The sequence below is a fragment of the Lepeophtheirus salmonis genome, chromosome 8 (assembly GCF_016086655.4).
Source record: "Lepeophtheirus salmonis chromosome 8, UVic_Lsal_1.4, whole genome shotgun sequence".
Taxonomy (NCBI): domain Eukaryota; kingdom Metazoa; phylum Arthropoda; class Copepoda; order Siphonostomatoida; family Caligidae; genus Lepeophtheirus; species Lepeophtheirus salmonis.
The window spans coordinates 1,045,750-1,070,199 of NC_052138.2; the positions used below are offsets into that span (position 1 = coordinate 1,045,750).

At 32.4% G+C, this 24,450-nt stretch overlaps 1 protein-coding gene and 1 long non-coding RNA gene across 4 annotated transcripts; one reads left to right on the forward strand and one right to left on the reverse strand.

The window, feature by feature from the left end:
• Positions 1-1,679: 1,679 nt before the first annotated feature.
• Positions 1,680-10,336, forward strand: LOC121122651 (uncharacterized). 3 transcript variants are annotated; one of them, XR_005865818.2, is made up of 4 exons: positions 1,680-1,838; positions 2,225-2,407; positions 6,116-7,560; positions 7,615-10,336. It is a non-coding gene; the product is annotated as an uncharacterized lncRNA (long non-coding RNA). The 3 variants fall into 3 exon arrangements; XR_011781351.1 differs by lacking the exon at positions 1,680-1,838 and adding an exon at positions 5,061-5,138 and having other exon boundaries at positions 2,110-2,407; XR_011781350.1 differs by lacking the exon at positions 1,680-1,838 and having other exon boundaries at positions 2,114-2,407.
• Positions 9,211-23,638, reverse strand: LOC121122652 (uncharacterized). The gene is made up of 2 exons (XM_040717685.2): positions 22,532-23,638; positions 9,211-11,338 (listed from the first exon to the last, which is right to left on the reverse strand). The coding sequence occupies exons 1-2, from the start codon at positions 23,068-23,070 to the stop codon at positions 11,044-11,046; spliced, it is 834 nt and encodes a 277-aa protein (XP_040573619.1). The 5' UTR covers positions 23,071-23,638; the 3' UTR covers positions 9,211-11,043.
• Between the last annotated feature and the right edge of the window lie 812 nt (positions 23,639-24,450).

Genomic DNA, 24,450 nt, shown 5'->3' on the forward strand with positions numbered 1-24,450 from the left:
ACTGTTGTAGAAGTTGAAGTAAGGATAAAAAAACATATTTTTGTAAAATAATAAGAATATAGCTAAAGAACTCGAAACTTGATTTTTTTGCCTATTTGAACATAAATGGAGCTGATGACCATGTCCATTGGCCGAATTCGAAAAAAACAGGGGCAATGCTCAACTATATTCTTGCTTTTTATCATTTTAATGGAACATTAATACTGTAAACTTAATAGAAGTGGTCTTTTCAGCCAAACGCATAACTAACAAAAAAAAGTAGACTAACTTTGGACAGGAGTTCCTCATTAACAAAGCATTCCATATAAGCTTCCAGGTAGAGTTCTAAAAGCTACTTTTATTTTCAATTAAAAACATATAAACGTTGAACATGTAATTCTTATGGTCCTTGCCAAAACGCACATATCCGTCATGTACCTATACATTTGTAAACGATTTACTCGACTGCAATGTATAGGGATAATATGAATTATTTGAGTTCATTTTTAAAGACAAAATTGCGGTTACAAATCAATAAAATAGCTAAACTAGACGACTCGTTCAAATAAAATCAAAAAAATAAAAGAAATGGGAAAGTACATAGCAGGATTATACAAATTTGCAGGCATGTACAGGAGATATACTTTAAAGAAACTATTCAAAATAATGACATTTTTAGTATACCATACATTTGATTTAATCATGAGTAGAGATAGGACGGGTCTCGGATACGGATCCCAAGTATCTCTGTACGGTGTAAGTAAACTTGTATTATCCAAAAATTTGCGAATCCCGAACTGGGTTCGGGTACTCGAAGTTTTACCGGTCATATAAAATATCTGAGGAATTTTTCGAATCTTAAAAAGCTTAAGGTATTGCTTAATCATAGTTATCGAAAAATGTTCAATCTATATCGAACATACACTTTATTGATATCGATTAGTGATTGGAGCGACATCTATTGCATTGCATGATTGCTCTACACGTTGTTAACGTTTCCCAGAAAAAAAGTTTAAAACTCAGTTGGAAGTTTGTCAATTCATGGCCTATTCTCCCCAATTAGGGAATTATTATTCAACAATTATTGTTGATAGTTTTCCCAACATAAGAAGAGGTAATTTAACCAATCAGCGTTCAGAACACAGATTAAGGGAAAATAAGCTTAAACATCTACTTCTGACAACAACATGGAGTACTTTATATATTTATGTAAGTGAGATAACGCTATGAATGATGGGTTAAACAATTTTTTTGTTTTAATTTCATGACTACTCTACTCAGTGTTGCCATCGGCTATATGTATATCTAAAATCGGCTAGTTTCAACATTAAACGGTTAAAAAATTGGCTAAATATATTTAGTTATATATAGCTAGAGGATGTTAATTTTTTTGCACTCTTAAATTATCCTTTTACAAAAGTTTTAGCAGACAATTAAGAATATTCTGAGAGTAAATTTATTCCCACTTAATAATATCAGTAAACCTGCCAGGCTGTCCACAAAAGAAAAAAATACTCCATTAACTCTGTTTAAAAGTGGATCGGGCTAAAAAATATCCGTCTTTTGGGATAATTCGTGCTACAAGTTGTTGGGGTTCGGGCCATCTCTCAAGTGTAACACTTACAAATAATCAACAACGTTATGTTCAGCTTATTTTTATAAGGTATCAAATAATAAAGATGACGTCATCCATTAGTTGTAAAGGAATTATTTTAAATTAAAAATTAATGTCTGGCTTGAAGGTTCGGACCACTGTTTTTTTGGGGCTTGACAAAGTGAGGTTTGGACGGTGGGCTTTTAGAATTAGGCTTAGTTCGAATCCACCTTTACCTTTGTTCCTGAAAGTGATAAATTTATAGGTATTTAAATTCGATCAAGAAAATTCCCTCGCCAACACATGAATTTTGGACCGACACATTTGAAATATGCATTTGCTAAGATCAATGTTGTGACGGTCCTTATTTTTCGATCCAGTCCAGTTTTAAGAACGGTCCTATCAGTCCTTGGAATTTTTCATAAAAATAATGTTGTTTTATTGGGCCAAATAAGATATAAATCGCTCAAACAAATCAAACTGGCGCATCTCTTAATAAATTGTGTTGTTTTTATTTTTATTAGACTATTCTTTGACGTTTATGAGAGAAAATGTAGTATCGATAAGACGTTATCAATTCCCTTTAATTATTTAATGACTAATAATCTACATTGGTGAACCCGATAAGCTAACAATTCTACTTTTCCTTAGTTCCACCGCACAATTACTAGAGCTTAAGACGTTAAACCTACTTTGGACAAAGACAAAGCCACTGAATTGGTCCAAAATCCCAGCAATTCGTACATGTTATTCATTGCAATGGGATCAAGCCTGTTATGGACAAGATTCAAGCTATGGATAATATGCCTCGTCCTTCATCACTACGAAAACTACGTGAGTTTATTTGAATAACAAAATACTATCATCGTCAAAAGGACCCATCTATAACTTGGTCCACTGACGCTGGTTCAGCTTTTGTCGTGTAAAAAGTTTAAATTACGGATGATACTTTATAAGTACCTCCCTCCCTTCAGCTCCCATTAATATCGTAGTCGACTCATCAGACATCGCAGTTGGTGCAGTGCTGTAACAAAGGATCCAAAATGGATGGCAACAACTTGCATTCTTTTCAAAGAAACTTAAATATCCTGAAACAAGATATATCACATTTGGTCGTGAATTGCTCGCAATATAAATTACAATAAAACACTTTCGCTACTTTGTTAAAGGGCGGCAATTTCATGTGCTAATAGATCACAAACAGTTGACATATGCACTCAAGTCTACGTCTGATCGGAATTTACAAAGTGAAATCAGGAACTTGACTTTCAAACCTGAATTCTCAAGCAACAAGAGATACGTCTAAGGTGTAGCAAACAAGGTGGCTGATGCACTTTCTAGGTCGTCTATTCATGCAGTTACCTAGTACCAAAGGCCTGTACTCACCATACCTAGGTGAGCTCAGGGTTATTGAATTAGCTTACAGGATCTTGAATTTTTTTTTCTTTGTGAGTAGCAATAGATTTTTGAAATTTTGAATTAATATTTGATATTGATCTTCAAAAATTTAGTATTTGATACCGACAAATTTAAATTTTCTGCGAATAGGAATTTGATTTAATTTAATTTTTTGTAAATAGTAATGGATTTTTGTAATTTTTTCCACAAAAATATAGTTTTTTATGAGTAGCTATGGATGTTAGAAATATTTTACAATTATAAAATTGCGGATGCGCTTGTTTTGTGTCATAAAATTAGGTAGAAACCTATTTTAGGAAAGGATCGTCATTAGATCACTTTGATATATCGCTGTGAGAGGCTTCAATTGGGTGAAATATTAGTACGATAGACAATATTACACAATATATATCCAATATCTCCCATCAAACAATAGGGAAATTGTATAAAAATACACCTAAAAACATGCCAAGTGATCATATCAGGGATTTTAAAATAGGATTTGACGAAAACCTTATAATTTTTCTTTTCTTTTATTAGAAAATGAATTGAATGATTATTTGAAGCAATCATTTTGATTGATTGTCTCGTGTTTGTTAGTGTATTTTATTCTCCAATCAAATTCATGAGAGGTTGTTAATATATACAATTATTTATTACGTTGTTAGCTTTATGGTATCACTCAACCTTTCATCCACAAGAAAAGAGAGTAAAATATGGCCTAAAATCACTGGGTTCTTACCCAATTTTTCTCAACGATACAGGATAGCCTTTAATTACAAATATCGCCTCTAGTGTGAGGATTGAAACTTCTGTTGATATTGAAACAATAAGGATTTGTTGTTCCAATATAGACAAAATTAAAAAGGGACACGACATGGAAGCTGAAAGGTTAAGAAATAAAACAATGATGATTGGCACTATAATAATCTTTAAGAGTAAGTCTCATGCGCCTTGCTCCATCGTTGTCTATATATTAAAAACGTACACTTTATTATTCCTTTACACGTTCATCTTGTATGACATATACATATATAGTTACACATAGTAACAATATATATACATGTATGAACTACGTCAATATATAACAATCCCTTTTTCTCGAACACTATATACAAAACATGATCCGTTTCTTCGGGTTGTTTCTCAATTTCATTTTCTTCTCCTCTTCTCCACCAAACATACGTAGAAACTTCCTATTCCTCCAATAAGTTTTCCAATTATTGAAACGCATAAGATAAGTTCTTTAATTTTGGTTAAGGATTTTTCCAATATTATTCCACTTTTTTGAAACGGAACTTTGAATCTGGTAAACACTTAGAGTGTTTATAATAATATTTTTTTTGATCTCTCTCTCTCTTGTATTGAAATACTTCTACTACATTGCAATTGTCTAATTGTTTCATCTTAGTATAATTGAGAGTAGGAATATGGGATCTCAAATTCTTGCCATAAACAATTTGATTTGGTGAATACCCACAGTGACGAGGTGTATTAAGATATTCTAGTAATCCGTCATGAAATTTATCGGAGTTGATTGTTTGAGTATTGAACTTATCAAGAAAACTCTTCATATTTTTCACAGCTAATTCTGCCATACCATCTCTTTGAGGATAAAATGGGCTCGGAGGTGACCAAATAATTCCATTTTTTTGTAGGAATTCTTGAAATTTCTTACATGTATAAACACTACCATGATCCAATCTTAAAGTGTTGGGAGCTCCAAAATCCCTGAACCACCTGGAAAACTTATCAATAATTTGATGAGTATTACGATCCTGATCCTCTATAACTGTATAACCAGATAGATCATCGACACACAATGTAAGACTTCCCTTTTAATGAAAATAAATCCGTTGACATTGATTCTAAAATCATTGAAGAAATTTCATCCGTCCATAATTCCTCTTTGCATTAACTTGCTCTTTGAGTTTGACATGAATCACATTTCTCAATGATCATTTCGATTTCATTATTAATTTCAGGGCAGTAACCAGAGTCTCGCACACGTCTCTTTGTCTCAGTGATTCCGTGATGCACTGAATGATGCACATTCAACTAATCTCCATCTCTCTTCTTGTTTTTGTAGTGAATTGAATCCAAGGCCTTTCAATCTGGATGCATCTGTTTCGAGGAATGTTTCCTTCTTCGGATCGAAAATGGCGAGGTGAGGGGTATTTGTCAATATGTCCTTTACTTCTTCTATAGCTTTGGTATTTATATTGTCCCATACAAATTCATTCTTTAATTTTATCAAATGTCTTACTGGTTCTGCTACTTTGCTAAATTTTGATGAAAAACCTGCAAGGTGATTTGTTAAACCAATAAATGACCTAAGCTCTGTTCTATTTGTAGGTGTCGGGAATTCAGGGATAGCCTTCAACTTCTTTTCGTCTGATGCTATCTCATCTTTACAAATTCTATCACATAACAAAATTGTTTTCCTCGCGTGTGAATTGAAATTTCTCCTTTCTCAGCGTAATACTACAATAAGTCTACATCTTTATAATATTTTACCTACATTTTCATCATGAGATTCGAAATTTTCATCATCCACAAGAACGTCATCAACTACTTTGTGAGCATAATGAATTCCTTCTAAAACCTGATTGCATCCACAATTACATGCATCTCTAGTAGAAATGAGATCCATTGGCGCTTGCTTAAAATAAAATCTACCATATGGTGTTATAAATGTAGTTAGTTTCTAACTTCTCTCATCGATAGGCATTTGCCAATATCAATTAACTTCAACAAATTTGGTAAAGTATCTTGATTTCCGTATAATTTCCGAAACAGCCTCTTTAGGCGTCTTCATAGTATATTTACTTGAAAATTAAATTTATTAAGATCTATTGTTAACCGTATTTTCCATTAGTTTTGGTACAACAATAATTGGATGCCACCTTTTATCACTTCATCGTCAATCTTCTTTATTACAGCTTTCTTCACCAATTTTCCCGTTTTGATTATATTATTTTCCTTTTTCATATTCTCTACAACTTCTTCTTCCAAAAGACGAAAAACTTTTTCTGTTTTTTTTTTCATTTTATTTAATAACTGTATTTATAAAGCTATAAAAGTCCAATTGATTCTATGTGGCTACGAATTTTCTTCTTCAATTATTTTTTTTTAAATTTTCAGATTGCGACTCAAAAGATATTTTCTGGGACCCTTGGGATCTTCTCACAACGCATAACATGGCAGCCTTCTCTTCAGTTGATATCTTGGCCGTTCTTAGGTATCTACGGGTCTGTCCTCTTTAAGTTCTTCTAAAACTACCGACTGCGCCATATAATAATCTTAAGAAGTGTGACTTATGCAACTTGCTCCATCGTGGTATATATTAAAACTGTACAATTTATTATTTCTTTACATGATCATCTTGTATGACACTTATATAAAATACACATATTAACAATACAATATCACCAAGTATGAACTAAATCAATGTATTACAGGTACTCTGTACATGTTTCAATTGAATTATCCCAACCTTTCAGTAAATAAGAAATACCTTCGGTATGTCAATCTTAGGGAGGTGATGTGATGCAAATAATATATTTACAGAGGAAGAGGAGAAGGAACTCGATTTTCTCGAGTTATTCCGTGAATTAGCACTTTGAAAGGTCACGAAAGTAGATGGAAGGGCATACTTAAATATAGAAAAGAAACATTCTACAATAAATTAAAAACATTTAATAACCAACAAATATAGCAATTAACGAAAAATATAGTAGTTACAAAAAATAAAGTAAAATATTCAAAAATGTTTCAATAACAAGACTTAATCAACATGTAACAAAATAGAGTAATCACAGGAAATTAAGGAACTACAGTATATACAAAACAACATCAAAATTGATAGAAACCAACAGATAAAATCATATCTAAAACAGTCCAAATTTCCAATTCCTTTAATTTGCAATCCTTCCATAATAAAATGTTTTGATCCAAAGCTATCGGACCAGTTCAATTTGGGAATAATATTTCATATATAAAATTATTTTTCTTCTTCTTGGATGACAGTTATTGGTATCATTGTGAGGAACAATGATACTAGGTTATGAAACAGAACAAAAAAAGTGGAACATCAATAAACTTTTTAAAAATAAATGAAAAATATGAATGAACCAATATGGGATATTGGCTCATAATGTCCTCAAGAATTCTATAAAAAGGACTAATATCCTTGAGAGTGCAAAGTATTCCTGCAAGTAATTCAACGATCATGATTCATGGTAGATAAAAAAAGAAGTCGTAATGCCTTTCATATTTACATATGATCTCCTCCAGCCTCATCCCTCAGTCAATGGATGGATTCCGACCCCTCTTCCGAATACTCCATAGGAGCCAAATTCCCAACTTCTTCCACCCAATAAGTTTTTCCATCTACTTTCGTGACCTTTCGAAGCACTAATTAAGGTATTTCTTATTTATTGAAAGGTTGTGATAATTGAATTAGAAGGTTCCGCTGTCACGTTCTCTAATTTAGAGAAAGAAGGAGAAAGTATGACTTGCAGACAAACTTGTACATGCACCCTGATGATTCTCAAACATTGGACTTCAGAAGGCGTGAAAATAAACCTGTAGGTCCATATAGAAACTTTGAAGAAAAATTTATTAATATGTGTTCTGTAAAGGCTTCCAAACCAAGAGGTTAGCTTCAAACCAAATTGAGCCTCGACTTATATCGTATTGAAAATAAGGTACAAGAACGACATTAAACCCTTATGGGAGATGTTCAGTGTTTTTTTTTTTGGAGGGAGGGAGGGATTTACTTTTCCTCCGTTTGAAAAGCTGTGCTTTACACATGTGCAAAAGTTATAGGCAGGAAATAATAACTGTGGCTGTAAATCCAATGATTATACGATAATATATCTGTGGTACATGTCAAAAAGAGCTTAGTTAAATAAATTGGGACCAACTGACTGCATATACACTGTATTAACCTGTAAAATTTACCTGTCTGGGACGGTGAAACAAGAGCTAACGAAAATCTCTGGATCAATATACCCTTTACCATTCATCTGCAGGTGACCATTTATAAATATATACAGAAAATTATGGAATAAGGCTAAGGAAATAAATCATTATACCAATATTCTTACAGCCTTAGGTTTTTTATTTAGATCTTGGGTTTTAATTAGCTAAGGCTGAGTTTTTGTTGAAAAGCTCAATGGCAGCACTAGTATTGAGGGGCACTTTAAACACCAGGGGGGGAGGAGTATATCGAAGATTAGAGGAGACAATAGAGGGTTGATCTTATCTAGCGGTACACGTTATATTATTTTCAATACAGAATGACATTGGTGCTATATCCCAAAGGAGGACAAGATGACATTTTATCTCTGAACAAGGAAAGCTGTGACAGTTGGAAAGAGCAAGGAGGATTCTACATTTTCTTAGGTCCAAAAAATAGGGGAAAGTTTTGCTCTTTTATCACTTCAAATTTTTTCCGTTGGTATCACTGTGAATAAGCAGAACATCCCCTTAATCACAACCAAACATCAGGACAATGTCTCACCTTCTGTGAGACATTGTCTTCTGAACAATAAATCAAGTATTCTGCACAGACGAAGTCATTGTACCACTAATACCCAGGCATACGAGCAAGACAAATTACCGGACTTTTGGGACCTCAACATGTGGCAACCTTCCTCTCCAGACACGAACTTCTTGGACTACTCTATCTACGTGCATCTCGAAGAGAAGGTGTGCGCTACTCCGCATAGGAGTGTCCAGTTTCTAGAGGCTGCTATCAAGAAGGAGTGGACCAAGCTTGAGTCTGACTAGATGATCAAGGTCTGCAAGGGATTTAGGCATCGTATTGAAACTATTATTAGAGATGAGGGCTCATATATTGAATAATAGTTGTTAAATAAGTATGCTTACAAAACTTTTCGTCTAAACTTTACTATTGAAAATAATAAAATGTGTACCAATATATAATTTTCAATTTATTTCTATGTATTAAGTTATGAAAATAAACCATTATATTAATATTCCTGCATCTTGGGTCCTAAATAGATACAGCTTGAATTAGTGGTCTTGAGGCCACTGTGGACGTCAGAGGGAGCTACATCGAAGATCAGAGGAGACTATATAGCGTTACTGCTGTTTTGTGCATATCTAGTGGCTACGGAAATATGTATATCTCATTAAAGTTAAAAGGATATTGACTATTTATATTTCGACGTCGTACCCGGTATTTCAATTTTTAATTAAAAGCATTTAGGTATATTCGATATATTTATTGTTTAAAAATATAATAATATTTGATCAGGTATATGTACTATTTACAAGTAATTATATAATTTTTAGTTTTAGGTATAGCAATCATTTTTTTTTTAAATAGTGAAGTGTAGTTTGTCCACTAAACTTTCCTTTATGAAATATATTTATGTATGTTGTATGTAGTAAATATAATCTGTTTGTCAGAGAGTAAAGCATTTATTCATGTTGATCAGAGAGCAGCATTTTCAGAAAATAAAAAGAGATAAAGCTTGAACTTGGCTACATATTACGCAGGGCCTTCTGCAGGATTATATTTTTTTTCTGAGGGAGGGGTAGAGGGGTTGGCATAAAAAAAAAAATTCAATAATGAAAATTTTTGTAGAAAAATTTAAAAGAATTAATTTTCCTGAAAAAAATTTAAAAGAATTAATTTTCAAAAAAATTTAAAAAATAAAAATTTTCTAATTTAAAAAAAAAATCCATAGCTATTCTCAAAAATTAAAATTTATGAAACAAAAAAAAATCAGACAAAATTATTTTTAATAGAAAAAAATTTGAAATTTTTTTTTTTTTTTGGACCAAAATTCATAGTAAAAGAAATTGAAATATCAAATTTTCTATAAAAAACAAAAAATTCCTTAATTTGAGGGGGGGGGGGGGTACGGCCCTTCTAGCCAACCCCCTGCGGACGCCATTTCTACGTCAATAGACAATTTATTTATACAAACTTTGCCTATATTGTAATCTTCAAACCTCAAATTATATCCCTGTCAAAATGAAGGGATTTTGTGATTTAAAATGTGTCTTGTTTTGGGAGAGAAAATGGCGCATTAGTAGTTTTTGTGTTTCCAAAATTTTATGAAAGTGGTATTTTTTCCATTCCAAACAAAACAAAAAAAAAAAAAAATACAGAACCTCTTCATTTTGAAAGGAAAATGTGTTAAAGTTTTGAAGATTTTATACGCAAAGTCCTTAGAAATGAACTCATCTTTATGCAAATATTTATGTCTGAGAAAAACTTCGTGAATAAATGAAATATGAACAAAATTTTATGAAAAGACCAAAAAATGTTTTGGCCTTTTCTAAAAAAAATCATTTAAAAATAAAAACATTTTTTCTAAAAAAAAACCCGTCAATAAATGAAATATGAATATAGTTGATTGAAAATGCCAAAAAAAGGTTTAGCTATTTCTGAAAAAGGTCATTTTCAAACTTTTTTACAAAAAAAAAAAACCATTAATAAATGAGATATGAACGTAATTTATTGAAAATGTAAAAATAAAGTTCGGCCTTTTTTGAAAAAGGTTATTCTAAAACTATTTTTGCTTTAAAAAACCGTTAATAAATAAAATATAAATGCAATTGATTGAAAAGGCCAAAATATGGGTTGGTTTTTTCCAAAAGTTCATTCAAATCATATATTGTTTTCTAAAGACTGTCAATAAATCACATAATCACAAAATTTCCTTCAAAGGCCTAAAGAAGGTTTGGTCTATTCTAAGAAAGGTTATTTTGAGAAGTATTTTTTTTTTCTCTAAAAAAACAGACATTTGATAAATATCACTATTATTGATGTATTATAAAAGGCCAAAAAAATCATTATATATTATAGTCGGAAAAGAAGAAATGAAGTTTAAAATCCCCCCTCGAACAAAAAACAAAACAAAAACCCTAGCGACGGCAGCCCCGGTCGTACAATCACACAGTAGTCGAATTACTTGCTAAGTTGCTCTTAATATTATTTTGTTATATAAAGTTACATGACGCACAAATTGTATTTTGTAAATGATATATGTAATATTTTGACAAAATGATAGAAATGTGGATTGAACTCTTCACATGATATAAGAGTCCCTTTCTTCCCTCAGAAAATGACCTGTGCTCTCCATGAAGGAATCCTGCCTCTTTTTAGTATCATGCCACATTTTGGAAGTAAGACCAAGGATTCCCATGGAGTCCCATGTGTCGAATGTGGGCATACGCATCTTGTTCAAAGATAGTCCTCCTTCTCGTCCACTGAATTCGTACTCTTCTTTTTCTTCAAATGATTTTTCGTCACGTGTTGTTCGACTATAGGAGGAATAGTGATGACGCTGCGTTCCATTGGTGTTGCTTGTGGATGTGGAGTACCTATTAAGTAAACAAACATGTTTGTTATTAAAAAGTTCTCGGCAAAGGTCAAATACATAGAATAACGTCGTATTATTGCTATAGCTAGAGTTGACTAGTTTGTAATGAAAAAAACAAAGAGGGCGAGGAGGAGGTGAAGGCGGGTTAAAGGGGGGAGGGAGAAAATGTATTACATTTACAAGAACCTTCTACATTTAAAAGTGCATTAATACAGGAAAAATATTACAATTATATTTAAATTCATATTTATATATTTTTTATGAATTTTAAAAACAATTTTCATAAAAAAAGGCAAGAATGCTTACTTCAGATAGAGATGTTAACACACCCACGACAGATTAAATAATGAGCATATTAATCATAGTCATATTAATGGAATCTAGCAGGTGTTTAAATATGGCATCAAGTGCCATTAAATGCTATTTGAAAATGTAAAAAAAAAAACCTCTTTATAGCAGTAATTCATTTTATCCCTGCAAGGCCATTTAACAGGTGGCTGCTGATATTAAAAAGAGTCTTAATTTATTTGCATTATATGTCTCACTCCTTCATTCTTTTTTTTTTCCTCGCAAAAATGTCAACTCTGATCACTTTGAAAGACAAAATTACTATTTAAAAAGAAGTACTTTTATGTCTGTGTTTGAATTTTGAATAATTTTGTAAAATTGTATGCTAAATATCTTTTTAATGTCCTTTACAAAAATTTAATTTTCAAATCCATGTATAAATGTAAACTCGCTCATACTTATTCATAGTTCACATTATAATCTTTTTTGAATCACCCAACCTTTCGTCCGAAAAGAAACAGAAAAAATGTCCCAAAATATGTTGAGGCTAGTTATTTAACAGGCACGTGTATAGCCCCTTTTAATTTTTTGGAGGCTCGAGAGATAAAAAGACAAAGAGATGTGGCCCCTTTCTCTCCAAATTTGAACCTGCTAGACTTTGCCGTGTGGATCACTTTGGAGAAGGAAACCAACAAAACTCCACATCCAAATGTGGACTCACTGAAGGACGCCATAGTGGCCGTTTGGGACAACTTGTCTGAGGAATTTGTCATCAACTCCTCCCAGGCCTTCTGGCGACCTGTAAAGGCACTGTTAGATGCATAAAATAGCCATATTGAGTGACCAAGTTTGAAAAGACCTTGTTGTTAAGTTTTGTTTGAATAAGTTTGATATATTATAGAAAAAATGTGTAAGTGATATAAGAAAGTTATTTAAAAAAATATTTCAAGGTAAAAATTACAAAAAAAAAACCCAATATTCTAATTTCATATTTTTTAAACGGCTGATATGAGCTATAAACGATAAAAATAACTTGAATTATCAAACATCTTTAAAAATAAGGTACATGGCACAGAGAAAACATAATTAGTCCAACCTATTCGAAAGAAGAATCCAAAGTTTGAATTAAGATTTGAAGCCACCGAATTTGTCGAACGAGGAGAATATGTTTTATGAATGACGATTAAAAAAAAAAGAAGTAATAAAATGCTATTTTTGGAGGCACCCAGGGGGTACCCCAGTGTGTAGCAGAATCCACTTTGAGCAACATCCTTCTAAATTATAGTTAAAATTTTTGGGTATCATAACTACTCATCCCAGTAATTCGAATACTGAGCCTATAATTAGGTATGTAAATCGTGGTTGGCATGCACATGTTAAACAGAAACCGAAAATCAACATGGTAACCCTGACAATTTGGGGACTAATTTGAAGGAGATCATCAAGGGAGGAGAAACAAAGTGGATAATGACATTGTCAAGAATTACTCCCATGTGAATCCCCCAATTCTACTCTGATCCAAACAAGGACTTACAATTATAACTCTGCAACAAATCCTCAGGGTTACTCCCCGTCTTTTATGAACAAAAACGAATGTTCCATCATGTTTTGTAATATAATTAGGAAAGGAAGTTCACTACTACTCATGAGTTAAATAATAAGGACAACTACCAAGGAAAAGAAAATTCATTCTTTGGATTACTGATTCTAAAAAAACAAAAATGTACGAGCTAATAAATAAACACGACGATTTACATCACAACCTATAATTGACTCAAATTGATATATGAAGTATTGGGCTTTATGTATTGATTATATCAAGTACAAAAATAATCTGGGATTTTCTCGTTTTCTTGATTTTTGTTCAATATTGTTTTTATGTAGACACACCATAAATATTTGCTACCATCTTCAACCCACTATAATTACATTTTTCAAAAATATAGGCGCAGTTAGCAAGGCCTAAGGGGTATCAAAAGTAATATGTAGTAATAATCCTAATTTTCTGTTGACTTTTGTATGCAGAATTAATCAGGTACATAAATTCAACCCACGCTACTTTAATTTACTCTCACTTGACGTAATTGACGTAGGTCCTTTTTAATAGTTGAAATGGCGGATTTTTAAATGGATTGAATTCTTATGGGTCCTTAGTCTTTACTATGGGACTGAAAATCCGTCTCCTCCTGTTATCAATTCTCCCAAATTTTAAAATGGCCTCTACATGGAATCATTTTTACATATATATTTCAGGAAAGAACATTAATTTTCTGTGGAACGACGTAGCTCAATGGACAAAGAGCTTGCGGGAAATTATTTTTTTGAACTCAACCCTCTTATGTTCTTGCCCCGGTCATTCCTAGAGAAGGAAATATACTTCATGTATATGGACTTAAAAAAAAAAAAGAAGCTTAATTTACTGATTTATTTAATAAAATAAAACTTTTTAGGGCTCAAATAGGCCGTATGACTTGACTTTTCCTATCAAAACCTGTTTCAAGCATCTAATTTCCAATTCTATAAAAACGAAAGTAACAGTGATTATTGATTATCTTGAAGACCACTGATCCGAGCGTCCGCAGGGTTATATCTATATTTTTTTTGGAATAATTAAAAAAAAATTGTTCAACAATCTTTTTTTTTCCCTTGCCCTCTTCAATATATATACATATAACATATAAAAACCGGTAGATCTGACAGGCAATTTACCACGCGACTGACGAGAAGAGAGGATATCAACACAGTTCTCATAAATAAATATTTATCAACAGCACTGTTCAAAACGGTTGAAGCACCCTCAGTTGTCCGTCAATGAAGTCCTCGAGTCCTGTCGTCCTTATTATAGAGCCCACAATCCTGGTGAAGTATATAATGCAGATAACTTTCGTGATGACTGCGTCAGCCTTTAGGTGAGCCCGCGTCGTCCATGGCATACCCACAGGCCAATCTTCGTTTTTTAGTTCTATTCTGAGTGCGTCCCTAATTTTCAGTTCCACGATTTCCCTTACAGGTATCACTTTACTGCATTCTTCAAAAAGCTGGAAGGATGACTCCGTGCGATCCTTGCAGAAAGAGCAGAACATCTCCGTTTAATCTTTTTTCGACTTGATGGTTAGCACTGTTGACGTTGTGAGACGATATCTTAGCCATCTCTCACTTCATTCGGTGAGTGTATTTCTCATGGCCACTCTCAATCCCACTTTATCGGTACTGTGTTCGTTTTATTCAGCTTTTGGAGTCGTTTGGCAATAACGCGAATTGGGGGGGGTGATTCTTTTATTTTAACGAGCTCCTTTGGAACATATTGTATATTAAGAGCTTCCGACACAATGTAATATTGGGTGTGTGGACCCACACTTCCTTTTTTTTTGTCTTTTATATGTTGCATGGAAATGATACGGTTGGTAGTAACCAAATTTAAAGAAGACAAGCATAGGAATGAGCTTATTTGCCCTAACTAGAAAATTCCCACATGCTTCATTAGATTACCTCTACTTTCGAAGAGGTTATTAAAGTTTACAGGCTCATTATCTCCCATTAGTGGAAGAGCAGCCAACAAAAAGAAATTCCAAGAAGACAATATCCCTTTCAAGTATGCCTCATTTTTAGGTATAGCTGAAAAAAGCTCTCCTGGACCCAATGTAATTATTTCCTCAAAATAATAGCCCGTTTTGTTTTAAAAAAAATCTTATTCTTTTAACCCAAAAATCCGGACTCAGCCTGAATTGCCTAACCCAGGAATAGTTTAAGGACTTCCACTGTATTTCGGTATTATATAAAAAATAAGGGCCAAGTTAATGTGGCCTCCAGCTACTCGAACCCTCTTGAGTATCGAATCTGGGGCACCATCGAGAGGAAGGCCTGTGTCATCTCCCATGCAGATGACCTAAAAACTGCTACTCGAACCCTCTTGAGTATCGAATCTGGGGCACCATCGAGAGGAAGGCCTGTGTCATCTCCCATGCAGATGACCTAAAGACTGCTGTAGAGAAGGAATGGATTAGAATGTCGGAGGACTACATGAAGAAGATCTACAAGGCCTTGAAGTCTATAATCCAGGGCATGGTGGAGGCCCATGGTGGCTACTTTCAGTTTATAAAAAGCAAAATCAATATGTTTATTCTCTGAAAACTTGTACTTTTGAAAATTTTCATGCATTTGAGCTTAGAAAAAGTCATTCGGGATTCGAACGGACACACTACACTACTTCCCTCCTTTTGGTCAAATCGGAAGATACTTGGAACGGAATTAGCTGGTATCAACAAACACTATTAATAAGAATTTTTTATAGCATGACGTAATTATTAACCTAATGTGGGGACATTTCCGGTGGCTACGTAAAGCCTGGACACAGCTCCAAAAATGGTACAACTACTTCCCTACAGTTTTGAAAATATATACCTATTTTCTTATTAGGAAGTCTAATGTCCAAGCTTTTCAACTTATTTGATAAAGTCAAATCCAAACTTTTGAAGATTTTTATCGACCCCTTCATACACCAAGGCCAAGCAAAGGTTTGTTTACTAATCTAACTCAAGCGTACTCATGTGCGTATGATCAAATAATGAGTTTCTCTCTTGTAGGATGTACTTACGATATTTTTTAATCTGTCAAAATGACATTTGAGTGGGAGTTATTTTTTTGTATTTCTGACTATTTCTAGGCAAATAAATATGATGGGATAGACAATATATATAATTGTTACTTTACAGACTATAGAAATGCAGATTGCACTTCTATATAAACTGCAAAAGCATACAATCATTATCAAAATATGTTCATAAACCCGTTCACTTCTAGATTCACTTCTGCATTATGTTATTACAAGGACTCAAATTCAAGATTGCATGACCATAAAAGGTATATTTAAAAAACAACTGCATAAAGCAATTTGTGGAGAAAAAGTAAAGTTAATGTAAAATGTATACAATAAGGGTCATTTACACGTAAAATCCAAGGTCTTTACGTGCATATTAATAAAGCTTTAAAAGTTAGGAAACGCGACTGTTGGCTTTTGCAGATTCACGGTTATTAAATAATTTTTTTTTTTTCACTCTAGAATTGTATGGGACGTCACAAGTTTCGTGTCGGTCCTTATTTCTTCGGTCCAGCCCAGTCTTAGGACCGTACGTCGTTCCTAAATCAGGACCGACAACACACTAGATGTCAAACGAAAACGCAGTATAATATTGAATATATTTTCTAAATAAATTAAAGTTGCTTCATATAACAAAAATCGGAGTTGAAACGTTGTTTACTTATATTTATTTTGTAGGCAACAGAGAATGGTGCTATCTTGCAGCAAAATAATGCAACTCTCTAAATGATAATATTATTAAATACAAAATATTGGTTTATATTAAACACATAGGGGGCACAATGAAAACTATTCTCTGTTTGCACCATTTTAAAAAATCACTACAAGCTGTAGACTGTCACACCACTTTGCGATAATAGTATACATTTTTTAGTTTGCTATTGTCCTATAAGCATCACAACTAGCTTTTCTACTCACTCTCAACCTCAACTTTCAAAAAGGGTTCGGAACAATTGTAAAAAAAATAGATAGTTCCGTATTTTTCTTTATCCCAACTGTTAGTTATTGTTTAAGGAATAGTCATTAATCGATAATTTTATCAAAATATGTATCAAATGCCCCAAATTCTAAATGAAGGTCTTTTATTTATATAAATTAATATCAAAATCCAAATCTAATGTAATATCCTTTAAGAGGTAACATTGTATAGAGTCAGCTCCATTTGATCATGAAAGAGTTGACTTATAAAACTCAATGCCAACAACTGAAAGGAAAACTGATTGCATCTATTTTTATTAGAAAAAGTGAGTTTACAGAGGCATGCAAATCAAAGCTTTTCCCCATCAATTCACTACAAATACCTAACAGTGTTTTGATTGAGCACAATGGGTCTTAAAACTCCTATTGTAACTTTTAATTTGGTTGCAAGGTTACAAATAATTGTGCCACTACTCAGAAAATGGAAGGTGAACGACGTAAGAAATAGAATATTTAACAAAAATGCAAATTAAGTCATTTCCCCCTAAGAAAGCGAACATCATCGTTTGGAAAATACTCTTGGTTTTCAAGAGATATTTTTTTATTGAGAAAAGGGAGTATTTTCAGGCAAGCATAAGTGGAAAAAGAAAGATTGTACCACTGATCAAAGAAAAATATCAAAATTGAATGGCGCATAGTGAATATTTTAATATATTAAAGATAAGTCTAATATCAATTAATAAAATATTTACTATTAATCAGTGGCGTTGCTTGACCCCCTTTTTTTTGGGGGGGAGAGAGCTTGATCCCCCATAAAAGTTTCTGAAATCCAATTTTTATTATATCTTACATATAAGACATAAGACTGTTTTTGGTGTTATCAGCCAAGGAATCCAAAATGGTAGAACAGATCAGTCAAAAATTTAGCAAATAGGCGCATAAAATAACCCAACATGTTTATAAGATTTTTTTGGGGGGCTTTAGGTCATTTAGAGCCTATTTTAGACCAAAACAAAAACTCATTTTTCTTCTTCTCTTCTCCCTCTATCTCGTCGATATCTTTATTGTATCACACAACCTTTCCCCCAAAAAGAAACAGAAAAAAGACTTAGAACCATTTGGTAGTTAGCCAAATATGTCAATCATACCAACCACTATTTATGTCTTATATACTCGCAAACCATATTATCAAATAGCCATGACGTATCAAGGGAGATGAGGGAACGGACAGCTGACAACAAAATACATGGGGTCTATTTGTGTTAGCGAGGTAACGCCGTGCTATATCTTTTTACATACCTTTATCTATCTCTTTTATGCTACATTCATTCTTTGTTTCTATTCCCCTCTATGCAGCCTTGCAACAAGGGCACCCTTTGCTGTTATATATATAAAAATAAACCTATTTATATAACTAATTATATAATATTTTTGATAATTTTTGGAGCAAAGCCCCTTAATGATGAAAGCTTGCAGTGCCTGTTGTTTACAAAATTTTTTAGCCATTTATATTCGTGTATCTGTTAAAAATCAAAATCGAACGTATTATTGATCTCTTTTTAGAAAAAGTTGTCAAAATATCCCCATTTCGTAAAAAGTTTTATGATATATTTTGTGTGCATAGATATGTTTGTTTTGATGGCTAAAGCAATTGTATATTTTTGTTGTTCCATCCCTTGCTAGTGTATCCCATGTTTTAGATATAACCGATGTTGTAGGATACTTGTGGAAAAAATAGTTTGATTCGTTTGAATATTCGAACGAAATGCTTATTTCACATATGTACAATGTATAGAGGAAATCCAATTTACTCCCTTTTAATGATGCTGCATATTTTTATTATAGGCATATATAGTGACTTAAAAAAAAATCTGAAACAAAAGTCAAGAAAACACGAAAATATTTCATAAAATATTTTTTTGCATAATATACCCCATGCGTCATATTTAAGTGTACACTCAAAGAAATCCTCACAGAACCAATTGTGATATGAACTTTTGCAAAAATTTTAAAAGATATTTGAAGCTCAAAGAACAGTCGCAAGAAAGTCTGACCATCGTCAGAAACGAACAGTAAGAACGAAGACTATGATTATACGCGTCAAAAACCGTTTTGCCATAAATCCAGTCAGGACGATTCGCGGTATGACCAAGAAGATGAATTTGAGTCACGTTACAGTGCGAAGGTTCATTAAAGACAGTGATGAGCAAGTTAACTGATCTTTTTAATGAGTTAAATTAAAGTTCATTATTATTTTACTTTATTATAACTTGTTGAATTAAAGCTAATTTCGATTTCTATGAAAATTAAATAGTTAGGTTAAAGTTAATTTTGAGGGGTTTTTAACTAGTTAATTCTCCTTTGAGTAATTTAAGATAGATTAACTCATACAACCAGGGTTAAGTTGAAATTAATTTCGATATTAAAAAATAACAATTTAATTTAATTTCCATTAAGAGACTTATCAAGGCTTGAAAATAAAAGTCTCTCTGGCAGAAATTTTCTCTCCTTCCAATTGAATAGTCAAGAAAGAAATATAGATTCAAGTTATTACTAAAATGGAAGTCAAAAATAGATAAAATTTTAGATTTTAGTTTCTATCTAATTTTAAACTATATGTAAAATTATAAAAATATTGGAGATAAGTTAAAAAAAAATTCTACAACACTGATAAAATATCCTTTTAATTGATTTGATTGGATGACCCAGTTGAAAAGTTTAATAAAAGAGATAGTGTTGCCACAGTGCTTAACTAAATCATTGGAGAAGTAACGGTTACTTCAAGATAGTTTTTTTAGTATTTCAATTTAGAATAAAAAAATAAATTTAACTGTAACTAATTAACTCAATCAAGTTAAGTTAAAATTAAGATAATGTAGTTTAAAAAATTAACCAGTTAAGTTAAAAGTTAATTTTGATAGATTAAAAATTAACTAATTAATTTGAAACTTAAAATAACGCTGTTTAAATAATTAACTAGTTAAGTTAAAAGTTAATGAACTTAACTCATCTTAAGTTAAGTTAAGTTGCATTATCATGCCCAACTCTGATTAAAGATGACTAGTGACCAAAGTCTAGAGGAAGTAAGGAGGAAAGACACAACACGAATACACAAAGGAAAAAAACGTTCTCTAGAGCCAAGCTTCTTTTGAATGTGTCCAAGAACATATAGCCTCCCAGTTCCCCCCCATCTTAGTCCTTTGGATTATTTATCTAGACAAAGGTCGAGAGAGCTACCTGCAATAAATCTCACGAGTATGTAAGATCTCTGGAGTCCGCCATCAATGCCGTACTTGTCAGAAGACTAAATCTGTAAGGTTTGTGCGGCCTTCAGGAAGAGAATGGATGTCGTCATTGGGGCAGAGGGAGATATATTGATTAAAAAATGTGTATTTCAGTTATAATCCACTTAAAATAAACTTAATTAAGCGCATACTGTCTTCACACAAAAGTTTTTAATTAAGTTTGAAAAACAATCTTCAGTGTAAACTTAAATATGACGCATGGGGGTATACAACATATTGCCATAGACATATTTTGATCAATTAATGGCTTTGTATTCAAATCTATGGTATGAATTAACATATTGCTAATAATGTTAACTATAGTTTAGAGCCTTGATTAGATTTTTGTTATTTAGTTTGGCCCCCAATACGACACCTTTAAATGCCATCAAATATATCCATTTTTAAATGTGTAATTGTGACTATGAGCTTTTGGTATTTTAAATTCAATTTGCTGCGCCTTCATTGGATTAATCAGAAGAATCCTTGGAAATGTACAATTATTATTCGTCTAAGAATATAAATTTCTAATAGAAACTCAAGCCACAAAACGAATTCCCAGTGTCTATATATCATGATTTAAACCCATTAATTATAAGGTGATGCATCAAAGGTCTGTAGATTGATGGGTTCTTGAGTGATACAAAATGAGAAATTTGTCAACTTGAATAATACATATGTAATAAGGGAAAGGATTTCTCTTTCAAGAAACAAATTATATCAAAAGTATCTTAAAATACAAAGATATTTTAATAAATGAAATTGCCAATGGATATTTAGGATAATTTAATAGAAAGTTTATCCATAACAATGATGAGGGATTCTGGCTGGATATAGAAATAACATCTCATTCTAATCGAAAAAATTATTGGAAATTTCATCCTTCAAGTATTTGTGAAGAACTTGGTTGAAAGAAATGCATACTTAGGTATAGACTTAATTGATGATTCATTTATATCGACTAAAATATCATCTTATAGGGAATGTTTGAAGTACTAGCACTAGGGCGCCCTCTATCCAATCTAAATCTGACATAATCTCAAATTGTTAACACTAAAAGGAAGTTGTAATTTCTGTCAAGGAATTCAAATGAATCCGCCGTATCATTTTTTTGTTATATAATCTGTCGTTTGAGCTTGAATTATTCATATTTAATAATGTTTTCAGTCATAATTATCATTTAAAATCCTAGTTTTTCCGCAATACTAGCACCGTACATCAGCAGAAAAGTCGTGCCGGACGTTAAACATTCCCTAATTACTACGTTTTTCACTGATCTTAAGACATCATCTTGGGGCTCATATAAGACATTTTTAATATATCAAATGATCAAATTTCCATCTTAATCAAATGGCTTTACGAGTATAAAAAGACTTCACACATGCATGAATACTACTTGATGCCAATGATACAAGGTGATATTAGAACTATAAAAAATTAATAATCACTGAAAATACTGATAAAATGGTTATTTTTGTATAAATAGATGACATTTTTTATCGATTAGGGAACGGAAAAGTAGGATAATAATTAGTTCAAAATATCTTATCCTTTCCATCCTAATTGTTCAATCATTGTTAACAATATGGAAATAAGGTTGTATAGTGATGTAATATCATATTTTAAATAGATATTAGGGTCTGTTATCTGTCTACAACTACGCTTTAGACAGATTGATTTATGATTGATAGACCGTAAGGTTTTAAGTTCTTTTATTTGTTGATCTCATTTCCCCATTCCAATACACACATAATTAGTTCACTATTTAAATATTTTTTAGATTTGAAAAAAAAAAAAAAGACTTGTACTTAATTGAAAAACATCAAGGATTTATCAAGCCAATCTTCAAAGTCAATAACAATAAATTGACAACAGATAACTACTGTGGATGCACACATCACGTTTGGTGTAATTCCTATTTGTTTTTCACAACTATTGTTCATATGATAAAACATGAACCTCCACTCTATAAAATATAGTGTACTTGGCACCCCCCCTCCTTTTAGAAAACTGACAAATTATATTTTATAATGATCGTATTTTCAAGTGATGGGGAAATATAAAGAATTCAAGAGCACTGAGATTTAGAGAAAACACTTTCACTTACCCAGACATTGTAGAAGAGGGTCTTCTCCGATTAGGTTCGGGGGACATAGAGGATCGAGATCCTGTTGTGTTTGAAGAGCCTGATCCAAAACCTCTATCAGGACTAAGAGAATCCCCGCGTTTTTTTCCTTTTCCAGGAGTGGAAGAGCTCCGACTTCCAACGGAACAGGTGGATGTTTTCTTTTTGGGGACCGAGCATTTTCTAGCAGTATGAAGAGAACAGTTGGAGTCAACAGAATAGCTGGAATAAACTTTGGGTTTTCTTTCTCTTCTGGAGGCAGAGGATGCCCTCCCTCCATGGAGAGATGTGGTTGAGCCTCGAGGAAGTCTTCCATATGTGCCTTCTTCATCCAGAGGATATAAGTGACTTTGTTGACGAGTTAATCCATTTGGAACATGAGGAGTCTGTGTAGGTCCTGCAGGGGCGGAACGTCTTCTTCCGTCAGGGTTTTCATACTCCCCCATTTCTGCAGATGGGATCATGTATCTGGGTGACGGAAGAGAGTGAGCCCTTCGGGCCTTTTGATAAACTTCAGGCATTTTATTCTTCTAATCAGTGATATCAATTATATGATGAAGTAATGTTTTTTGTAATATATATTGGTTTTGAGTTGAGCCAAGAGCCACTTCTACGAGGCGAATGAATAAAATAATACTTTTAGGGAAAATTATCCCAAACATTTCATTTCTGCTTAAAAGAGGAGAGCGCGCAAATATCCGTCATAGCGCCCATAGATTTAAGCTAATGCCTTTTAATATATATGCCTATTATGTAAAGAAAAATAGGCCTTACGAAAAACTCAACTGCATAATATATCGGTATATACATACATACATGTATTATACAACACCCACGCTAAAAATGTATCAAGATATATATATTATTAAGCTTAAAAGTCTAGACCTTAAATCATAATTCGATCATCTTTGTCATAAGAAACGAATCTGCTCATTGAACCCTCTTTTGACTTTTTTTTCTTTCTTTTTTTGCAAGAACATTCCACTAACAAATAAGGATTATCACAATAGCCATCCCATATCATAAAATAGAAAGTTGATATGGGGAATATACTACGGGGAGTCCGCAGGGGAGGGTTAGAAGGGATGTAGCCTCTCGCAAAATGAAGGAATTTTAGTTTTTATTAGAAAATTTAATATGTATTTTTTTTTCCAAAAAATTAAGTTAACTTTTCAAATATTTTTGCGTAATTTTTTTTTTTTAAATTTGTTTTCATACAAATGCGAACAGATGCATATTATTCAATTTTTTTGTGAATCTTTATGAATTTTTGAAATAATTTTTGAACAGCTATGAATTTTTGAAATAATTTTTGAACAGCTGTGATTTTTTGAATTTTTCGTGAATCTCTGTTTATTTTTCAATTAAAAAAAAAAAAATTAGTATCAGAAAAACTTTTCCATAAAAATTGTTGTGGATTTAAAAAAAAATTTCCAACAAAATTTACTAATAAACCAAGCCTCCCCCCCCCCACACACAAAAGTATATATACGGATGCCCCTGAACGGAGATATCAAACTATAAAAGAGTAATTTAAACTTTTTGTACATGAACAAGCAACGAGGTAAATATTACTGCAATGAATCATTTGTTAATAGGAAACACACGTAAAATAAATAATTAAACATTCAATTACAAGTCATGAGGCAAATTAAATAGCTTCACACCTTTTGTCAAACATGAAGGGGTTTTTCCGGTAGAATAATTAATGGAAAAATTACTACATCTTTTTTTCCTCTTTTTTGTAGGGTTATATCAAACACACAAAATAAACCGTGTATATTGATCTCAGCTGTTGATGTTTCTGAAGTTTCAAAAAAGAGTGTGAATCAAATTTATATTCTTCTATAAAGTATCAACAGTAGTTGTATGTATATATGTATGAAGTATAGGTGGATCCG

Bases quoted from the DNA above. Each gene is read 5' to 3' on its own strand.
- LOC121122652 (XM_040717685.2), bottom strand. From the start codon at position 23,070: ATGCCTGAAGTTTATCAAAAGGCCCGAAGGGCTCACTCTCTTCCGTCA. The intron at 11,339-22,531 runs GTAAGTGAAAGT...TTTACTTAATAG, and splicing joins CCCTCTTCTACAATGTCTGG to GTACTCCACATCCACAAGCA.